This window comes from Chenopodium quinoa, unplaced genomic scaffold (genome assembly GCF_001683475.1).
Source record: "Chenopodium quinoa cultivar QQ74 unplaced genomic scaffold, ASM168347v1, whole genome shotgun sequence".
In the NCBI taxonomy this organism is placed as follows: Eukaryota; Viridiplantae; Streptophyta; class Magnoliopsida; order Caryophyllales; family Amaranthaceae; genus Chenopodium; species Chenopodium quinoa.
In genome coordinates, this window is record NW_018742204.1 from 4,830,483 (window position 1) to 4,850,406 (window position 19,924).

At 37.9% G+C, this 19,924-nt stretch overlaps 2 protein-coding genes across 2 annotated transcripts; both read left to right on the plus strand.

Annotated features, from left to right (window-relative positions):
- The first annotated feature begins 2,985 nt into the window (after positions 1 to 2,985).
- Positions 2,986 to 3,741, plus strand: LOC110696781. The gene is made up of 2 exons (XM_021874407.1): positions 2,986 to 3,441; positions 3,559 to 3,741. The coding sequence occupies exons 1-2, from the start codon at positions 2,986 to 2,988 to the stop codon at positions 3,739 to 3,741; spliced, it is 639 nt and encodes a 212-aa protein (XP_021730099.1).
- Positions 3,742 to 4,924: 1,183 nt separating this feature from the next.
- On the plus strand, positions 4,925 to 5,452 carry LOC110697659 (uncharacterized mitochondrial protein AtMg00860-like). The gene is made up of 2 exons (XM_021875337.1): positions 4,925 to 5,042; positions 5,142 to 5,452. Exons 1-2 carry the CDS (start codon positions 4,925 to 4,927, stop codon positions 5,450 to 5,452), a joined length of 429 nt encoding a protein of 142 aa, XP_021731029.1.
- The last annotated feature ends 14,472 nt before the right edge of the window (positions 5,453 to 19,924 follow it).

Genomic DNA, 19,924 nt, shown 5'->3' on the forward strand with positions numbered 1-19,924 from the left:
TTATATGCATGAGAATAAATAGCATCCACAAGGATCGATATGCACTTTTCGGAATTGAATTTGAGTTAAAAATAAAGGAAAACGAAGGCTTGCAAAGTATCAAAAAGGACCTTTGTGCATTATTTCAGCCATATCTCGAGTTCTAAAGACTGGATTGAGGTGATTCATGTTGGGTTGGAAACTAGACTTGAAGGTCTTTCCAATGATAGGTGGCACGCCTTCATATAATTCCTATATTGTGAGTTACAGCCTTCCGAAATTGGTCCTGCAAATCTGCCAGCAAGCGCCCAGCCATCGGGCGATGGTTTAACCGCACACACGACCCTTCGAATCTTCCTAGCCCAATGGAAATCCATCGGACGATGGTCTTCGTCTTAGCCCTTGATCACTCGACCATCGGCCATCCATCGGGCAATGGGTCTGGCGTGCAGGAATCTTGCTTTCCGTCAATTGTAATTCTCGTGACCAATTAAAAGACGACCTTTGTTACTTTTATTTCCTTATTTTATTTTATCTATTTTATTTTACTTAGGATTAGGCTTTAATATAAGGAAAAAGATATATACAGCCTTAAGGGCTGCATATAAGAAGCCAAAAATAGAAAGAATTGACAATTAATAAACATTTATTACACCGATTTACTCGTGAATTGTCGATAAATTCCCAACTTAATACTAAAAAATGAAGTATATTAAATGCTTATATGTAGACCTAAGGGCTGCATATAGCATTACCCTTAATATAAATACTTGAGAGGATTTTATTTTCCTCTTTTATGCTTCATTTTTCTAGATTAAACGCTTCTTAGTTTTTTCTCTCCATTGTTGAACCCTAGCTTTTCATTCTCCGTTAACTCAATCATTGAGGAATTTTCATTCAATCTTTCGTTATTTATTTATTTTATTAATTATGAATTCAAGTTTATTTATCTCTTTTGTTTTGTTTATTCAATTATGAGTGAGTAGTCGTTTTCTAGAGTTAAGTGAGGGAAGCCATGTTTATACCATGATTATTTGTGCTTAACTATTTATAAATTTATGAATTAGGGTTTGAATAATTTCAATTGATTTGTGCTTTATGGTTTGATTCATGTAATTGGCCAATATCATGAGTTAATTATTTAGCTAATAAAAATTAGAATTGAAAGATCATATTTTTATAGGCTTAATTACAATTGGCGAATTTGATTATGTTAGAGACTGAACTACATATGTTAATTCGTAAGTTTTAATTCCCGACCGTAGGATTAACAAGTGCTTTAATAATTCGACCTAGTTTGTTTATTAATGGATTGTTTGCATTTCTTGGTTTGGTATAAGCATGGTGGACCGACCGTATGCCCTAGACTTTAATTTATCTGTGAACAACCTTATTTTCATTATTGTCATTCTTTAGTTAATTAATCATCAAATCACTCTTCGTTTATCGAAATAGTTTATAATAATTAGGAAAAAACTAATAGAACCTGTCTCCCTGTGGGATTCGACCTGTATTTGTGCTAAGTCTGCGCTAACAACAGACACCGTGCACTTGCGCTATAACTTTTTATTCATCAAGTTTTTGGTGTCGTTTCCGGGGAGACGGCTAGATTCTATTAGTTTTAGTTTGATTGTTTGAACTGTTTCCATTGTCCCATTGGAACTTCTAGTTTTAATTGGGACATTGTCGTTGCTTTCTTTTCTTTTTGTTTATGCCCAGGTCAAAACGAACAGGTGATTTGATCCTTACGGATCTGGCCTTAGACAAGACCCTTAGGCAACTCAAAAAACAAGGGAAAGGAAAGAAACAAAAGATCCACTCATAGAAGAGCTCTACAACACAGTTTGACATACGCAAAGAGATGACTGATAATAGGTGTCTTAATTCTTACGGGGTACCATCCCAAGATGGCATTCCAACGGGTCTTAAAATGCCAGCAATCACTGCAGAGAACTTTGAAATTAAACCCGCATTTCTTAGTATGGTCCAACAAAATCAGTTTAGCGGCCATCCTATTGACGAGCCAATTAATCACTTGCAGCGATTTCAACAATTGTGCTCCACTGTTCATCACAAAGGAATCAATCAAGATCAATTGAAAGTGATGTTGTTCGGATTTTCCCTTCGCGATAGAGCTCAAAAATGGTTGAATACCGTTAAGGAGACGGAGTGGAGCGAAATTTCTCAAGCATTCCTCAAAGCGTATTTCCCTCCTGAAAAAACTGAAAAGATTCGACATCAAATATCAACATTTTCTCAAGAGTCGGGAGAATATCTTAGGGAAGCATGGGATAGATTCTTATATCTTCAACGATCATGCCCGCATCACAATTTTGAGAAGTGGAATCTTGTTCGTATTTTCTATAACGGACTAGAACCCGAGACTAAATGTATTGTTGATTCTGCCGCATGTGGTGTTTTCCTTGACAAGACAATCGAGGAAGGGTATGATTTTCTTGCAAATCTTGCAGCCAATCATTTCTCTTCTCCAAGAACGCGAGCAAAGAAAGGGAAGATGGAAGTTGAAGCCTATTCAATCTTGAATTCTCAGATGGCTCAATTAACTGCAAAGATTGATGCATTACAGGCCACTTAGGAATCCTATCTTGTATCTGTTAATGTTATGTCTTCTCAACCTCTACAAACTAACTTTTTTGTGAATTATGTGGTATATAGGGTCACTTTGGATATCAATGTGCTCAGAATTCTCAAGATACCAATAAGATGGAGCAAGTGAATGCTTTTCAACAAAGGCAACCAAATGACCCATATTCTAACACATTCAATCCAGGTTGGAGGAATCATCCCTAATTCTCATATAAAAGCAACAATGTTCAAAACCCTCAAACTCAGCAACAGTGGTCACAGCCTCAGAACCCTCAGCCTCAACAATATGCTACAAGGCCTCCACTCAACCAACAAGGAGCCTCTCATCATGCTCCTCCGGGTTTCAATAGACCACCTCAACAATCTACTCATGGAAATGCTAGCACTCAAGAGCCGACTATGTCTGACCTTATGAGAATGATGACATCCATGAAGCAAAACACTGAAGATAACATCAAGGAGTTGAAAAATACGACAAAGCATTTGGAGAACCAAATCGCACAAGTCGCTGGCACCAATATCCAAAGGCAACCTGGCCACTTACCAGGACAACCTATCCCTAAGGAGACCGCCAATGCTATCACTACTCGTAGTGGTGTTAGCTATGAAGGGCCCCAAATGCCTATTGATGATGCAAATCTTGAGAAGGAGAATAGTGAGGTTGTAGAGAAAGATGTGGATGATGTTCCCACCTTGAAGGATGGGAAAGCTAAAACAAGTGAGGTTGATAAAGAGAAAAAGAAAGGTTTCGAGCCTCCATCCATCGAGCTAAAGCTACCATTCCCACATCGGATGCAAAAGAACAAGGTAGATCAACAATTTGGTAAGTTCTTGACTATGGTCAAGAACCTTGAGGTAACTGTTCCTTTTAATGATTTGGTCTCTCAAGTTCCAATGTGTGCAAGTTTTTAAAGGAAATGATTACTAAGAATAAAGACTTTGGTGGTGTAGAAACATTTGCTCTAACTGTAGAGTGTAGTGCTATATTGCAATAAATCCCCACCTAAGCTTAAGGACCCTGGTAGTTTTTCCATCCCATGTCATGTAGGTGCATTATTCATTGATAAATCTTTATGTGACTTAGGTGTTAATGTGTCTATTATGCCTCAATCTGTTTGTAACAGGTTGAATATGGGAGCTTTAAAATGCACATAGATCACTTTGCAAATGTCGGATCGTTCTATAAAATACCCTTTAGGTGTTTTGGAGGATGTCCCCGTTCGGGTTGGGAAAATTTTCATTCATGTTGACTTTGTAGTTTTGGATATGGAGGAGGATAGTAATATACCGATCATATCAGGTAGACCTTTTGTGTGTACTACAAGTGATGTTATTGATGCCAAGTTTAGGTCCCTTACTTTGTCTGTTGGTGATGATACAGTGACTTTTAATCTAACTAATGCGATGAAATCGCCTATGCTTGAGAATACTTGTTGCAGGATTGATGTTCTTGATGAGATTGTGAGAGATGATACGCCTCGTGAGTTAGCTAATGATCCATTAGAAGCTGTTCTCACCCTAGAGGTCTCTGAAGGAGAAGGAGATGCAGAGATTGACTCCTTGATTCGTGACTTGGATGCCCCTAACACTAAGGGGTTTGAGGTAATGGAAACTATTTGTTCTACTTCTGAGTCACAAGTAAAAAAGGTAGAGTTAAAACCTTTGCCTTCTCATCTTAAATATGCATTTCTTGATAATAATAGGGAATGCCCTGTAATTGTTAGTGCTAAACTCGATGATAGCCAAATTCTAAGCTTTTGACTGTGCTTCGCATGCATAAAAAGGCAATCGGGTATAGCATTGACGATCTTATAGGGATAAGTCCTAATTTTTGTATGCATAGAATCAATTTGGAAGAGAATCATCGCCCTTGCATCCAAGCACAACGTCGATTGAATCCTAATATGCAAGAGGTGGTGAAGAAAGAGGTAATGAAATTTCTTGACGCGGGCATCATCTACCCCATCTCAGTATCTAAGTGGGTGAGCCCGGTACAAGTCGTTCCTAAGAAAGGGGGGACAATTATTGTTAAAAATGATAGAATGAACTAATTCCTACTCGTGTTGTCACAGGTTGCCGTATGTGTATCGATTATCGCAAGTTGAATACGGCCACCTTGAAAGATCACTTCCCCTTACCTTTTATAGATAAAATGCTTGAAAGATTAGCAAAACATAGTTTTTTCTGTTATTTGGATAGATATTCAGGTTTCTTTTAGATTCCCATTTATCCGGAAGATTAAGAGAAGACAACGTTCACATGCCCCTATAATACATTTGCTTATCGCAGAATGCCATTTGGGTTGTGTAATGCCCCAGCGACACCTCAAAGGTGTATGATGGCCATTTTCTCTGATTTCATTGAGAACATCATGGAGTTATTTATGGATGATTTCAGTGTTTATGGTTTCGACTTTGATATGTGCTTGCATAATCTTTCTAAGGTGCTTAAACGTTGTACTAACGTTAATTTGGTCTTGAATTGGGAAAAGTGTCACTTCATGGTCAATGAAGGAGTGGTACTTGGTCATCTTATTTCTGATCGTGGCATCTAAGTTGACAAAGCAAAAATTGAGGTGATTAAGAAACTTTCCCCTCCCGTGAATGTCAAGGGAGTGAGAAGTTTTCTTGGTCATGCAGGGTTTTATCGTCGATTTATACAAGATTTTTCGAAAATAGCGAAACCCCTCACTCAATTATTGCTTAAGGATGCCACATTTGAGTTTACTGATGCTTGTATGGAGTCTTTTAATAGGATTAAGGAGGCATTGATAACTGCTCCAATCATACAACCTCCGGATTGGGATTTGCCATTCGAGATCATGTGTGACGCGAGTGACTATGCTGTGGGAGTCGTGCTTGGATAACAAAAGAATAAGGTTTTGCATGCCATTTATTATGCTAGTAAAACCTTGGATGAGGCTCAGATGAATTATGCCACCACTGATAAAGAGCTCCTAGCTATTGTGTATGCTCTTGACAAGTTTCGAACTTACCTCATTGGTTCGAAAGTAATTGTCCACACTGACCATGCCGCTCTGAAGTATCTCCTACCAAAGAAAGAGGCTAAACCGAGGCTCATTCGATGGATTTTGCTCCTTCAAGAGTTCGATTTAGAAATTCGAGAGTATAAGGGTGTCGAGAACATTGTTGCGGATCACCTCTCTCGATTGAGATTTCAGTCTACTTCAGATAGCCCTATAAATGACTCTTTCCTCGATGATCAATTATTCTCTATTTCTTCTGTATCTCCATGGTATGCTGACTAGGCTAATTTTTGTGTAGGTGGTTCACATCCTCCAGATTTGACTTACCAACAACGCAAGAAGTTCTACGCCATGATGCCAAGCGGTACTTTTGGGATGACCCTCATTTTTATCGTAAGTGTGCTGATGGAATGTTTCGGAGATGTGTAGCAGATTGGGATACTCATGGTATCCTTCATAATTTCCATAATCTACCTTCTAGTGGACATCTTAGTTCTACTGCAACTGCCTACCGAATGCTTCAATGTGGTTTCTATTGGCCCTCATTATTCAAGGATCTCGTGCCTTTTACAATGCATGTGATGAGTGTCAAAGAACAGGAAATATATAGAAGAGGCAAGAGTTGCCACAAAATGGGATTCTTGAGGTCGAGCCTTTTGATGTCTGGGGCATTGATTTTATGGGACTATTTCCCTCTTCTTGTGGAAATCAGTACATTTTGGTTGCCGTTGACTATGTCACCAAGAGAGTCGAAACTATTGCGTCGCCTACTAATGATTCGAAGGTCGTTATGAAGCTATTCAAAAAGATCATCCTTTTGCGCTTCAGAGTCCCAAGAGTTGTTATTAGTGACGGTGGTTTTCATTTCCATCAGCGAACTTTCAAGTCTCTTCTTAAGAAACATGGAGTTACTCACAAGGTTGGCTTGGCCTATCATCCTCAAACGAGCGGCCAAGTTGAGGTGTCTAATCGACAAATCAAGAGAATCCTTGAAAAGGTAGTCAACAAATCCCGCAAAGATTGGTCATTGAAGTTGGATGATACATTGTGGGCATTGCGAACGACTTACAAAACTCCGTTAGGGACAACTCCGTATCGGTTGGTGTATGGCAAAGCTAGTCATTTACTGGTCGAAATGGAATACCTTTCACAATGGGTCGTCAAGGAGATTATTTTAGATCTAGAGAAGGCCGGTGAAGCGAGACTTCTTCAATTGAACGAGCTAGATGAGATTCGGCTCGATGCTTACGAGAATCATAGGCTCTACAAGGAGTAAACAAAGAAGTTTCATAATAAGAAGATCCAAAAACGAGAGTTCAATAATGGTGACAAGGTGTTGCTTTATAACTCAAGACTTCGACTCTTTCCTGGAAAGCTTAAGTCTAGATGGTTCAGGACTTTCACAGTCACCGATGTCAAAGCATATGGAGCCATAGAGGTTGCTAGCAAAAAGGCACAAAATTCAAGGTAAATGGACAACGTTTAAAGTTATATACCGAGGGTGCTTTCATCGGCAAATTGGAGACGATTTATCTCTCCGATACACCAATTGAGATTGATACTAAGGTAAGAAGTCGAGCTCACGACTCAAAATGAGCTCTTATTGGGAGGCAAACAGATTTCCTAATTCTTCTTTTATTATGATTCTTTTTAGTTTTTTTTTTCCCTTTTCTTTTTAGTTTCTCTTCCTTTTTGTTTTTAATTTTTCTTACTTTCCTTCTTTTTTTTTATTTTTAATTTTTCTATTCATTTATTTATTTATGTATGCTATTCTTCTAGTTTTAATTTCTTTTTTTTAGTGTTAGTTTCGTTTAGTTTTTTTGTTTTTGTTTTACTTCACTAACTCTATTAACGTTGTTTGTTTTTCTTTTTAAATTTTAGTGAAGGTATAAATTTTATTTTATGGTTGTGTTGTTATTATAAACTATTATTATCACTCTCCCAGCTAGTTCAACTCTTACATCTCCCAAAATGTTAATCCTACCTCTCACCCTAGCCCCATTACAACCCTCATAAAGACCTTTTGATCTTCGTGCATGAGTGATGATTAAGTGAAATGAGTTTTGAGTCAAAGTTAAAGAGTATTTGTTGCATTCCGAGTCGACATGGTATAGGTTGAGTGTCTGTTATAACCCTAAGCTGGTAGGGCACCTCTCGTGCTCGACTTCAGCATATCTACAGGAATCGGCGGAGACTAGCTTGGAAAGAGACTGTTTGTGGCCTCTAGATTGGCGAATTAATTGCAGGACTATGAGTGCTACGTGGTTCTATATGTATCCGAGCCAGATTTCAGTTTTGCTAACTTTGGTTTGACAGTTTTATCGAGAGTCAAGTCGGTCTTATTCTGGTTCCCTAAAAGTGTTATTTTTCTTGTTTCTCCGTCTTGAGTCAAGTTTTTCTTAGGGACAAGCAATGGTTTAGCTTGGGGGAATTTGATGAATCATATTTATATAAGATTCTTAGGCACGTTTATGTTAGTTTTTATACCTTTTTCTTAATCTTTTTGGTCGATTTTAGGGTCATATTTGCATAAGTCATCATATATCTCTCTATTATGCTCCGTTTGTGTATTTCTTAATGTTTCAGGTGATTTTGTAGTCATTTGGACGCTTTCGAAGTGTTTGGAGATGATTCGAATGATATTTGAATGGAAATAGATGGATCGAGTTCATTGACCGAGGGATTTATGCTCGTGGATGTTGTCTCTAAGGATTATATGCATGGGAATTGAAAATATCATCCACAAGTATCAATATGCACTTTTTGGAATTGAATTTAAGTTAGAAACAAAGGAAAACGAAGGCTTGCAAAGTATCAAAAATGACCTTTGTGCATTGTTTCGGCCATATCTCAAGTTCTAAAGATTGTATTGAGGTGATTCAAGTTGGGTTAAAAACTAGACTTGAATATATTTCCAATGAAAGGTCGCACGCCTTCATACGATTCTTATATTGTGAGTTACAACCTTCCGAAATTGGTCCAGCAAATCTGCCAGCAAGCGCCTAGCCATCGGGCGATGGTTTAGCCGCACACACGACCCTTCGAATTTGCCTAGCCCGATGGAAATCCATCGGCCGATGTTCGTCGTCGTAGCCCTTGATCACTCGACCATCGGCCATCCATCGGGCGATGGGTCTGGCGTGCGGGAATCTTACTTTCCGTCGATTGTAATTCTCGCGACCAATTAAAAGATGACCTTTGTTACTTTTATTTCCTTATTTTATTTTATCTATTTTATTTTACTTAGGATTAAGCTTTAATATAAATACTTGAGAGGATTTTATTTTCCTCTTTTATGCTTTATTTTTCTAGATTAAACACTTAGTTTTTTCTCTCCATTGTTGAACCCTAGCTTTTCATTCTCCGTTAACTCAATCATTGAGGCATTTTCATTCAATCTTTCGTTCTTTATTTATTTTATTAATTATGAATTCAAGTTTATTTATCTCTTTTGTTTTGTTTATTTCATTTATGAGTGAGTAGTCGTTTTCTAGGGTTAAGTGAGGGAAGCCATGTTTATACCATGATTATTTGTGCTTAATTATTTATAAATTTATGAATTAGGGTTTGAATAATTCCAATTGATTTTTTCTTTATTGTTTGATTCATGTAATTGGCCAATATCATGAGTTAATTATTTAGTAATAAAAATTAGAATTGAAAGATCATATTTTTAGAGGCTTAATTACAATTGGCGAATTTGATTATGTTAGCGACTAAACTACATATGTTAATTCGTAAGTGTTAATTCCCGATCGTAGGATTAACAAGTGCTTTAATTATTCGACTTAGTTTGTTTATTAATGGATTGTTTGCATTTCTTGGTTTGGTATAAGCATGGTGGACCGACCGTATGCCCTAGACTTTAATTTATCTGTGAACAACCTTATTTTCATTATTGTCATTCTTTAGTTAATTAATCATCAAATCACTCTTCGTTTATCGAAATAGTTTATAATAATTAGGAAAAAACTAATAGAACATGTCTCCCTGTGGGATTCGACCTGTATTTGTGCTAAGTCTGCGCTAACAACAGACATCGTGCACTTGCGGTATAACTTTTTATTCATCCCCTACTTTGGCATGGAGTGTCGAAATGTTGTGGAAAATTGTTATGGCGTGTATTATCATGCACAATATGATCGTGGAAGATGAGCGCAAAAGTTATCTTAAATATTGGGATCCTAATGAGTTTGCTACTGAACAACCCGAGTATTTAGCAGGAACTTCAAACCGAAGAGCAACGACTTTCACCATAACCCTGCGCTACCAAAATCCTAACCTAACCACATTAATGGCAGCAACGGAAAATCTCCACGATAAACAAACTCATATGTCACTTAAACAAGATTTGGTAGAACATTTGTGGGCAAGATTTGGGCATACTAGTAATCGGTAAGGAAAAAGGAGGATATTTAGTTATTTGTCTTTAATTTCTTGTATTGTTGTACTTTAGTGTATCAATTAGTGTTTTTAGTCCTAAAGCCATGTGTTATTGTATCAAAATGTTGGTAAAGTATGATAATTTTTATTATGCTAATTATCGAATACTAATTATTATTAATATTATTATTATTAATATTATTATTATTATTATTATTAATATTATTATTATTATTATTATTATTATTATTATTAGATCTTATCATTAAAGAAATCAATAATAATATGGTGGGGCCATATTTATAGTATAAAATATATTAAGAGGATACCCTTTGATGTGGGAAAAATAAATGGAAGAGGATGGAAGAGGGGAAAGAGATAGTAAAAAATGAGGTGGATGAAAGAGAGTATGAGGTGTTAAAATAGGGTAAGGAAAGAGAATGAATGAGAGGATAAATCCATACTCTATAATATTCATGCTCTCATATAATCTATCCTCCCCGCTTACACACACTTTTGCTTTATAAGATTTTTTATTCTTCTACTAACCCCACTTCCATCATATTTTATTACTTTCAACTATATATTCCTCCTAAAACTCCGCGCATGGATAATTAAGAAAGTAACAAAATATAGAAGGAGTATCAAATAAAATAAGATTCAATTACCATGAAGTATATATGTAGTTAGTAACTATTCAATTAATGTAACCAATAATAATATAGATCAATTCGTGACTAAATAAATGAAATACATGGTCATATGTAAGGGAAAGATAAAAAGAATATTAAAGGCATTGTAATTTAAAAAAGAGAAGGTGAGTATTTTTATACATCAAATGAATACTTTCATGAATTAATGGTAATTATAGATTTATAAATGGGAAGATTGATGAATGAAAAACATAATCTTGTTGTAATAGAGAATTAATTGATTAGGGATGGATTTGTTAAAATCACAATTGAAAATATATTATAAAACTAAAGAGTATTTGATTTAAAATACTACTTAATTATTGTAGACACCTAAAAAGTCTCCCCAACCAAAACCCAGTGATGAAAAACCTTTTACTGTCATTTAGTTTGAGTCATGTATCAGATCAAAGTAACACTAGAGCCTTGCTCAGAAAACCAAGGCATCTCTATTTCCTATCATTTCATAAATCATTTTATCCATTTTAATAGCCCAAGCACTTTTTTAAGCCCAAAATCCGCAAACCTTAACCGATTTCTTCTTTTCATACTACATCTTGAAACTGAGCTATATGTCCCTTGTACTTCATAATTATTAACAAAATTATAAATTTATGGATAGCCCTTGAAATAAGCATTACAATTATATAACATAAGCCTAATTTCAAATTATAACGAAATAAATATGAGCCAAATATTAAAATAAATTCAAAACCAATACCTTTGCATTATTTTGGCCATAACTTAAAACATAGAATTTATATTAACTTGATTCTAATCGGGTTAGAAAGTAGAATTTCATAGAATTCTAACGATATTTTATTTTCCTTAATACAATTTTGGGATCAAAAGTTATGATAAAAACAAAAATCATAAGAACTGGGATTGTCTGGTTGCAGCGCGACACGCCACATCTTGCCTCAGGATGACAACGATTTAGATTTAGTTTGGGTGAAGCTTCATTAGCATCTACCTTCTAACTCTATCTGCTTCACTCGTTTAGTCCATCTGCTCTTTAGTCACCTGCAAAACCCACCACCTACACCTGATCCATCAAGATTATGATGTTAATTTCGTATTTTATGGATGTTAACTTTGCATATTTCTAACTAATATCAAAATTATTTGTAATTTTTTTTACAATATCAAATAAAGTAATTACGAGTAACAACAAAAGGTTGATCATTAATCTAGACTATAGGGACCTAGGATGACTTTAAAAAAATATGAACATGTATAAACTGAAAGGAATGGTGTCCTTCAAACAAGTGTATTATTCCGATAGAGAGTTTGGAATTATTAGAAAGCTAATTATTTAGTGAGGTCAAGTGATCGGAATGCCTGGGTGGAGGCCGCTTCCGATCTTATAATATTATATTAATGTATAATTAATATTATAGCTTAATATTAACAGAACCCTTCGGGTCACACCCAAGCAACTGGCAAACCGAAGCGACGAATTAATTCGGAAGGAATTAATGAGTCGCCCGAGTAATTAATATTCAGACGTCGGAAATTCGAGCTTGGAGCATCGAAATAAACCGAGCGTCGAAAGTCGAGTTAAAAATAATAAAAGACAAGACGAGAAAACCGAGGTCCCCGGAAATACCCCTAGAATCGGAAATACTAATAAGTCAACAAAATTACAAAAATACCCCTAGCATCGGAATGCCCCGAGCAAACCGAGTGCTAGGGACATATGGCCTAGCGTGATCCTCACGTAACCCCTCATGTGAGCTTGACACTTGTTGATTTATTAGTAGCTTGCTTATTTATTTTATTTTAGATTTAAAATAAAATGGAAAAATCAAAATCTCCCACATGGAAAGATGATGGGAATTTTGTGAGCCTTTGCCTACAAATACCAACCTAGGGAGTTGGGAATTCTTCACTTGAGTAAGTGTTGAAAAAGGCATCATAGTGTGAAAACCTTTGAGCACAAATTACTCGGGTTTTAAGGTCGGGCCTTTGTAACTCCAAGGCAATAGATCGAGTTTGGTGCTCGTGTTGCGAGTGAACTTTGAAAGAGGTTGCAGTGTGAGCGGGACTAAAGAGCTTTCAAGTAAGAGCTCGTTTTGGTGAGCGAAGCACGCTTCAAAGGTAATAATCTCTTACTTAGTCTTGTGTTTATGTTAATTATGCTTATGGTTATAATTATTGTGAGTTTAATTTTGGGGTCGAGTTTCCTTGCACGGTGAGTTGCACCGAAACCCAACAGCGGTATCGGAGCCTTGCTCATTTATTTTTATAACCATATTTTTCAAGGTATTTTATGGCTTAATTTTTCTGGTTTTAAGTTGCTAATTAGATTAGTAGCTCGGTTTTATTAATTTTAAGCCCGTATTAGAGCTGATTTAAGCCCCAAACCCAGATTTTAGCCCAAAAATAGTGAAATTTGGGTGGAAAAGGCGTTTTGGAAATGGTTTTACCCTTTAAGAACTGTGTTTTTTGCCAAAAAACGACCATAAATGCACTTTTCGAGGGATTGGGAAATTAGACTTGATAAGATTTCCAACAATTATTATATGCCTTATTTTGAAATACAGATCAAAAGTTATCATACTTTTAAAAACGCGTGAAAATTGGAAAATACCGCAGCACGGTATAAATGTCGTGTCATGGTATTGTGCACCGTGTCATGGTATTTTGAGCCATGTCGAGGTGCATATATGGTAATGCGGTGTTTTCCCAAGGTTTTTCATGGCGCCTTTTCACTTCTAGGGTTATGTGCTTCACCCTACGCATTTTCTCTATTAATACGAACATGATTTCATCAGTTTCGGGGCATAAAAAATCATTCTCTCTTCCTCTCTTATACACCAAAAAATCATTCTCTCTTCTCTGTCATATTCTAAGCCTTAAAATTAAATTCCTAATTACATCATTCCTTCCTTAAGCACTCCAAGGAGTCCATACTTGATCCGAGATTCCATCCATAAACCAAGGCGTGAAAGGTAGAATTAATTAACTAGGGGATTTGACTAAATCAACTCCACTTTTTATTTAATTTAATTTAATTTCAATTTGATTTATATTTTTTTTATTGAAGTTACTAACAATTTATTCTTGATGTAGCAATTCAAGGAAATGCGGATTGTGAGTAATTAATCACTTAGTTACTCTTATTTTATTTTATATTGCTAGTACCATGATTAAGGTTACTATTATAATTTTATTTGACTAACGATATTATTGTTAAATTTCTTCCAATGTTGATTTTTATTCTATTTTTTTTTTATTGTTGATCACCATATTGCATGTTTAAAGGCATGTAATTGAAAATCACACCTAATAAGATAATTTGGACGACCGGTTTAGGTTCCTTTTTAATCTTGTTGTTTAATTCAAGTGATCACAAATATTTTAGAATTATATTTTGCATTAACATTCAACCAATATAGCATAATTAAATTTTGGAGCAAATTGAATTTGTTTGTATGCCTTTGAGATCGCAGGAAATACTTTTCACAATAAGAATCGAATAGAGGCCAATATGAGAGAATGTGACTCCATGACTCACTTCGTACCATCATCCTTGATCCTCCTTTCATGGTTCCAAACCATATGGAGTTAATAATCTCATGGATTAGGAATGGGGTGTAACCTTCACAGGTCAACCATCGTTGTTGCCTTAAATGATCCGTGAATGGTTTACAAGTTCATAAAAAAACTTGTTGACGTCTCCCTGCTTTGCTTTTTCCCTAATAGTTGTCCCTAATAGTATGTCAATTACCATTTCCTATGAGTGCCAAGCATATTCACAATATGCTAACGTAGGTGCGCTTCGAACGATGCCTACACATCCATAGTTAAAAGAGGCGAGGACAAACCAATAACGTTCAAAGAAAGTGATGAAATGCAAAAGCAAATGCTTTGAAGCATGAAGAAAAAAATGAAAATTAAGAAATGAAAAGCACAAAATATTTTGATGTAAGTTTGATCTCTCTAGTTTAGAGCATTGAGGACAATGCTCCATTTAAGCTTGGGGGGAAACGTTATTACGCTTTATATATATATATATATATATATATTTTTGTGATATTTTCTTTGAATAAGCTTTGGGTGTTGGTGTTTTTGTTTGGTGATAACTTGATTATGGTGTTGAGGATTGATCACCCTTTGCTTCAAAAATTAGGTATACCATCAAATTTCAAATTTTAGACTACCTTTACCCTCTTCGCCCATACGTTACAACTTTTTCCAAGACCTTTTGACCTTTTTGGTTGAGTCACAACTCGGTGGATGGAGATATAAGTCAAGCCTATGGATCGGTTTGCATATTCAAGATGTCGATTAGCCCTAAAATCTCTTCTTTTTCGGTTCCTTCGAGGACCATTAAGATGCTCACTAGAGGTGGATTTGAAACTAGTAGGGAGAACGTGGTAAGATTTTTTGGGATGAAGGTGAATTGTGTCTTATAAGTTCTCTAGGCTTAGCATATTTTATGTTTCAATTAACCTTGGATATCTTGAAACGTGCACTCCCTTATTAGCTTAGAAAGAATTGCATTCATTTATGCTTATTTAGTTGCAAAAGTCCATTCATGAACATTTTTTTTCTTTTCTTTTGGTTTCATTTTCATGATTTGAGATAGCTGTGAGTTAACCTCTTGGGAAACCCTTACGAGAACTCACTCGTCATTGGCGACTTTGGGGATTTAAGGGCTTGTTGTAGCTAAAAGAAATCGTGATTCCTACGAAAGTGAGTTAGTGTATATTCTCGTCTCTCCATTTCTTTTGTTTGTTTGAATAAGATCATCATTTTCCTTTGCTTAGCTTGTTTTTTGTTTTGCTCGCGGATGAGCAAGTTAAGCTTGTGGATATTTGATGAGTGTCATAAATGGCACTCATTTGATGAGTTTTTAGGCTGTTTTTACCTACTTTTCATAACTTTCTTTCTTATAAATGATTAGTTTTATGCATTTTCTATTTAATTTCCTTTTTCTATCTTATTTTGTGTTTTTATGATTTTTTTTTGTGTTTTCTCCTTTATTTGTTCTCTTTTTGTGGTTGTAGGTATTCCACGAGGTTTGGGTATTGATATTGGTGGCTTACTAAGCTGGAATATGTTTTTGGAGCAAGATTATAGCATTGAGAAAACTCAAGATGTAAGAAAGTGGCATGCTCCTAGTTCTAGCTCTTGCGTTCTCAAGCCACGCTTTCATGAGATCACGGTGTTGAACCCACTGTCAAGTCCATTTAAAGCTGTCATGCTTAGTGACTATCAATAAGACCTTGCGAGCGCACACGAGCGCACAATAAGACCTGCAAATGGTAAAAGAAGAGGTCGGGTGCCTAGAATATTTAACTTTTGCAGCAGGTCCCCCGTTCAAAAAATCATCAAGCGGACGCACTTTATAAGTTAGCATCCTCGGCATCATGTGACACTCCCAGATCAGTGTTTTGGGAAATAAAAGAGAAGCAGAGTATTGATGCCGAGCCCATTCAGATTATTGATAGAAGCTCAACATAGATGGACGAAATCATTTCCTATCTGAGGGATGGAATTCTCCCGGACAATCCAAAAGAGATCTGGTTGATGAAAAAGAAGGCGACCTGGTTCGAGATGAAGAAAGGGGAGTTATTTAAAAGGCCTTTTGTGAAACCGTATTTGAAGTGTGTGACTCCAGAAAGGGGGCATGATGTGTTGGACGACGTCCATTAGGGCCATTGTGGGTCGCATATAGGAGGACGCACCTTGGCTGAGAAAGTTACTCACTTGGGGTACTATTGGCCGAGCCTCAACGCGGACGCAAGGAAAATGGTAAAGAAATGTGATAAATGCCAAAGATTTGCAACCTTGATCCACCGTCCGGCCAATAGTTTTTCCGCCATAAGTAGTCCACTTCCCTTTGTAAAATGGGGCATGGATATCTTAGTGTCGTACACTCCAGCGTCCGGCCCAAGATGGTATGTGCTGGTGGCGGTAGACTACTTCACCAAGTGGTTCGAGGCCGAGGCCGTCCGAGGAATTAAGTGGACAGACGTGTCAACCTTTATCTAGAAGAACATCATTACTCGTTATGGGGTACCACAGTCCATGGTATTTGATAATGGACCTCAGTTTGAGACGCGCCAACTCAAGGAATGGTTAAGTGACCAGGGCATAACTCACTGTTTTACTTCGGTCGACCGTCCTCAAGCTAACGGCCAAGTTGAGGCCTACAACAAACTGATCTCCAATGGTATCAAGCGTAAGCTTGAGAAAGCAGGCGGCTTATGGGCTGATGAGTTAGTCAATCTTTTGTGGTCTATACAGACAACAACAAAGAGCTCCACAGGGGAGACCCCATTCTTCTTAGTCTATGGCGCATAGGTTATGCTCCCAATTGAGATGTAAGAACCAACTCTCCGAGTGATGCTATACAATGAGAACGCCAATTGGGAGGCTATGAAGACCACCTTGGATTTTCTTCCTGAGGCAAGGGGCAATGCGGCTCTTAGACATGAAATTTATCATCTGAGAATGACAAGAGCTTACAACTGTCGAGTGTCTAAGCGGCCGCTAAAAATAGGGGATCTGGTGTTGAGAAAAATGGAAGTGGTAGGCCGAGCGAATGAGGATGGCAAGTTAACCCCAAACTGGGAAGGGTCGTACCGGATCAGAGAAGAAGTTCGAGATGGCACGTACCTTCTTGAAGCCTTAGATGGCCGTCCAATTCCACGAACATGGAACACGGACAATCTGAAAAAATATTATGTTTAATTCTTTTCCTTGTACTTAGCCAAAAAGCTGTATATACAGCTAGATCTTAATGACCGAGCAATGTAATTAAAGTCGTACGACCCCAAAAATGTAACTTTGACAAATTAATGTAAAAGTCAGGCAATGTTATCTTATTGAGTTGTCTAATTTTGTTTACGTATGCTTTCGTTATTTGAGCTGAAATGCCGAGTGAAAACTATAATGATGTTGCCTGCAACATAGCAACACGACCTATAAAGGCTAAACAAGATTGCTCACAATATAGTAATCCGGTCACAAAGCTAAGGGCAACCTTAAGTCAATTAATTTGGTAAAAAAAAAAACTGACTGGAAAGTCACAAGTAAACGTCCGACCCCCACCGGGGCGGATGGTAAAGACACCAGGTATCCTAAGTTTGTCTAAGGCATTCACCTCCTAAAAATTGGGGCAAGGGCATACCTAGGCATTCTAGCCCAGCCAAACTTAGAAATTTCCAAGTTGAGATATTACTTGAAATTTTTTGAGTACGTCCGATCGATAGTTTCAACGAACGGCTCACATAAAGCTAATCAATCAGACGCATAAGCTGTTGATTTGGCGCTTCACCTAGTCCGAGGGCAATCATTACTATGATTTGATTAACTTGCTAGTTGTCATACCCTTTAAGGTATAAGAACTACCAAGTCAATCAAACCACTCAGAGTATGGACTAGGCGAACGACAAATAAAGGGGCATACCCCCAGGTTCGTACAAAAGAAATAAAGCGTTAAAAATCGCCACAAAAATTTTCTAAGTATTGAACAAATATAAAAAACCGCTCAGAAGCCGACAAAATTAACATTAAAAATAAAGCTGCTCAGAAGGCGGTAAAATATCTTACAAAGCCGCTCAAAACAAGCGACACCAAATAAAAAAAGAATTGTTCAAATAGAAAGAAAAATAAACTAAGTGCTGAGAATAAGAAGTTTAAAGCTTGGCAGCTGCTATTGGAGGACCTAAGCTCTATGTAGCCGGATTGTCATCCTTGGCAGGCTCCTCCACGGCCGATTCCTTCTCATTGGCCGAGGCGAGGGTGGACGTCTCTTCTTTTGGATTCTCCCCGCCGCCGTCTGCCTCTTCCTCTTCCTCTTCGTCCTCTCCAGACTCGGGAGAGGTAACAATCAGTTCAGGAGAAGGTTGCCTAGCCTTATTAGCCTCTTCTTTGAGGCAGACGTACTCAAGGCGCTTGGTAAAGCGCTCTTGGTAGTAGGCGGCGTCGCCTGCGTCTACCATCTGTTCAAAAGCATCAAAGGAATGGCTTTTTAGCCTCTCTTCAGCGCTGTGCTCTATGCAGATGACCTTATCGGCACTGGGCGGCCGAGGTGCTTTCATCTGTTATGATAAGTCCAAAACCGACTTCTTTAAAGTTTCCACCACGGCCCTAAGAGCGTCCGCCTCATCTAAGGCCACCTTAAGATTTTGCTGAGCAAGGGCCACATCCCCCTTCAGGTTCTTAGAGGCCTCAAAGCCCTCCTTCCAGCGTTAGCCATCCAGGATGGCCGCATCCCTTTCCTACCTCATGGTCTCCCTAGCCAAAGACTCTTGTTCAAGAGCCTTACCTAGTTTGACTAGGTCTTCAGTCTGCCGCACAGCCTTGTCGGACAACGCGGTGATCTGGGTTTCTAGGTTGATTCATTGGATCGCAAACGTCCCAGTGGCGGCGTCTTCAACCTTCTGAACCTCATTCCAAGCCCTCTTCAGCCTCTCATTTTCTTTATCCTTCTATTCGAGGAAGGCGTTAAGCCAGAGGAAGAGCTGCGTACAGGACTAAACAAGTTAGCAAAACAATAAGGAAAATACTCTTAGTATGAAATTGGAAAGGGTTGTAAAATGTTACCTCGGCGTTGCAGTAAATCATAGGGCCAAGGAAGCCCTTATGGATCCCCTGTAACTTGTCTCGTTGCGCTGGGGGGACAGCCCTGGCCCTAGCTTCTCGCATAGCCTTCCTGCCCGCGCTAGTAAGAGATTGGTCGGGCAGCTTCATGTTAATCTCCTCCGCAATATCTGCATACGACCGCAAAAGGGTGTTAGATCGAGCAAAAGGACTTGTACCAAAACGAGTAAAATTGTGTAAAAGGTGCTTTAAACTAACCGTCCGATAAGCTCGGAGGAGAAAGAGTGTTGAAGGTGAATGGAGGAGGCGGCATAGGTTCATCACCCTCCTCACCGGTGCGGCCGAGTTAATCACCAACCGACTGAGAGGCCTCCTACTAATAAGAGTTTTTAACTCTCTCGACATGCGAAGTCGAGAAGGGGCTGATCGGTTTTGCCGGGGTCGACTACTTAATCCCGTTGTCCGTCTTCACGGACTCATCATGGAACGGCCTAGCGGCCGGATCCACATACTTGGAGACCCTGCTATCACCCAGCCAGTTTGGCTCTCCTTGAGACTACTTAGAATTGAAGCAGCCTGCAACGTAGCCTTTGCCGCTGATATGGAAGAGGTCTTGGGGGCAACCATCTTCCTTTGCTTGGACGCCTTCCCATCCTTAGCAGCTGTGCACGACTGTTTTTGCTTAGACCTGGGGATGGGAGTGGTCAGCTGAAAAGAA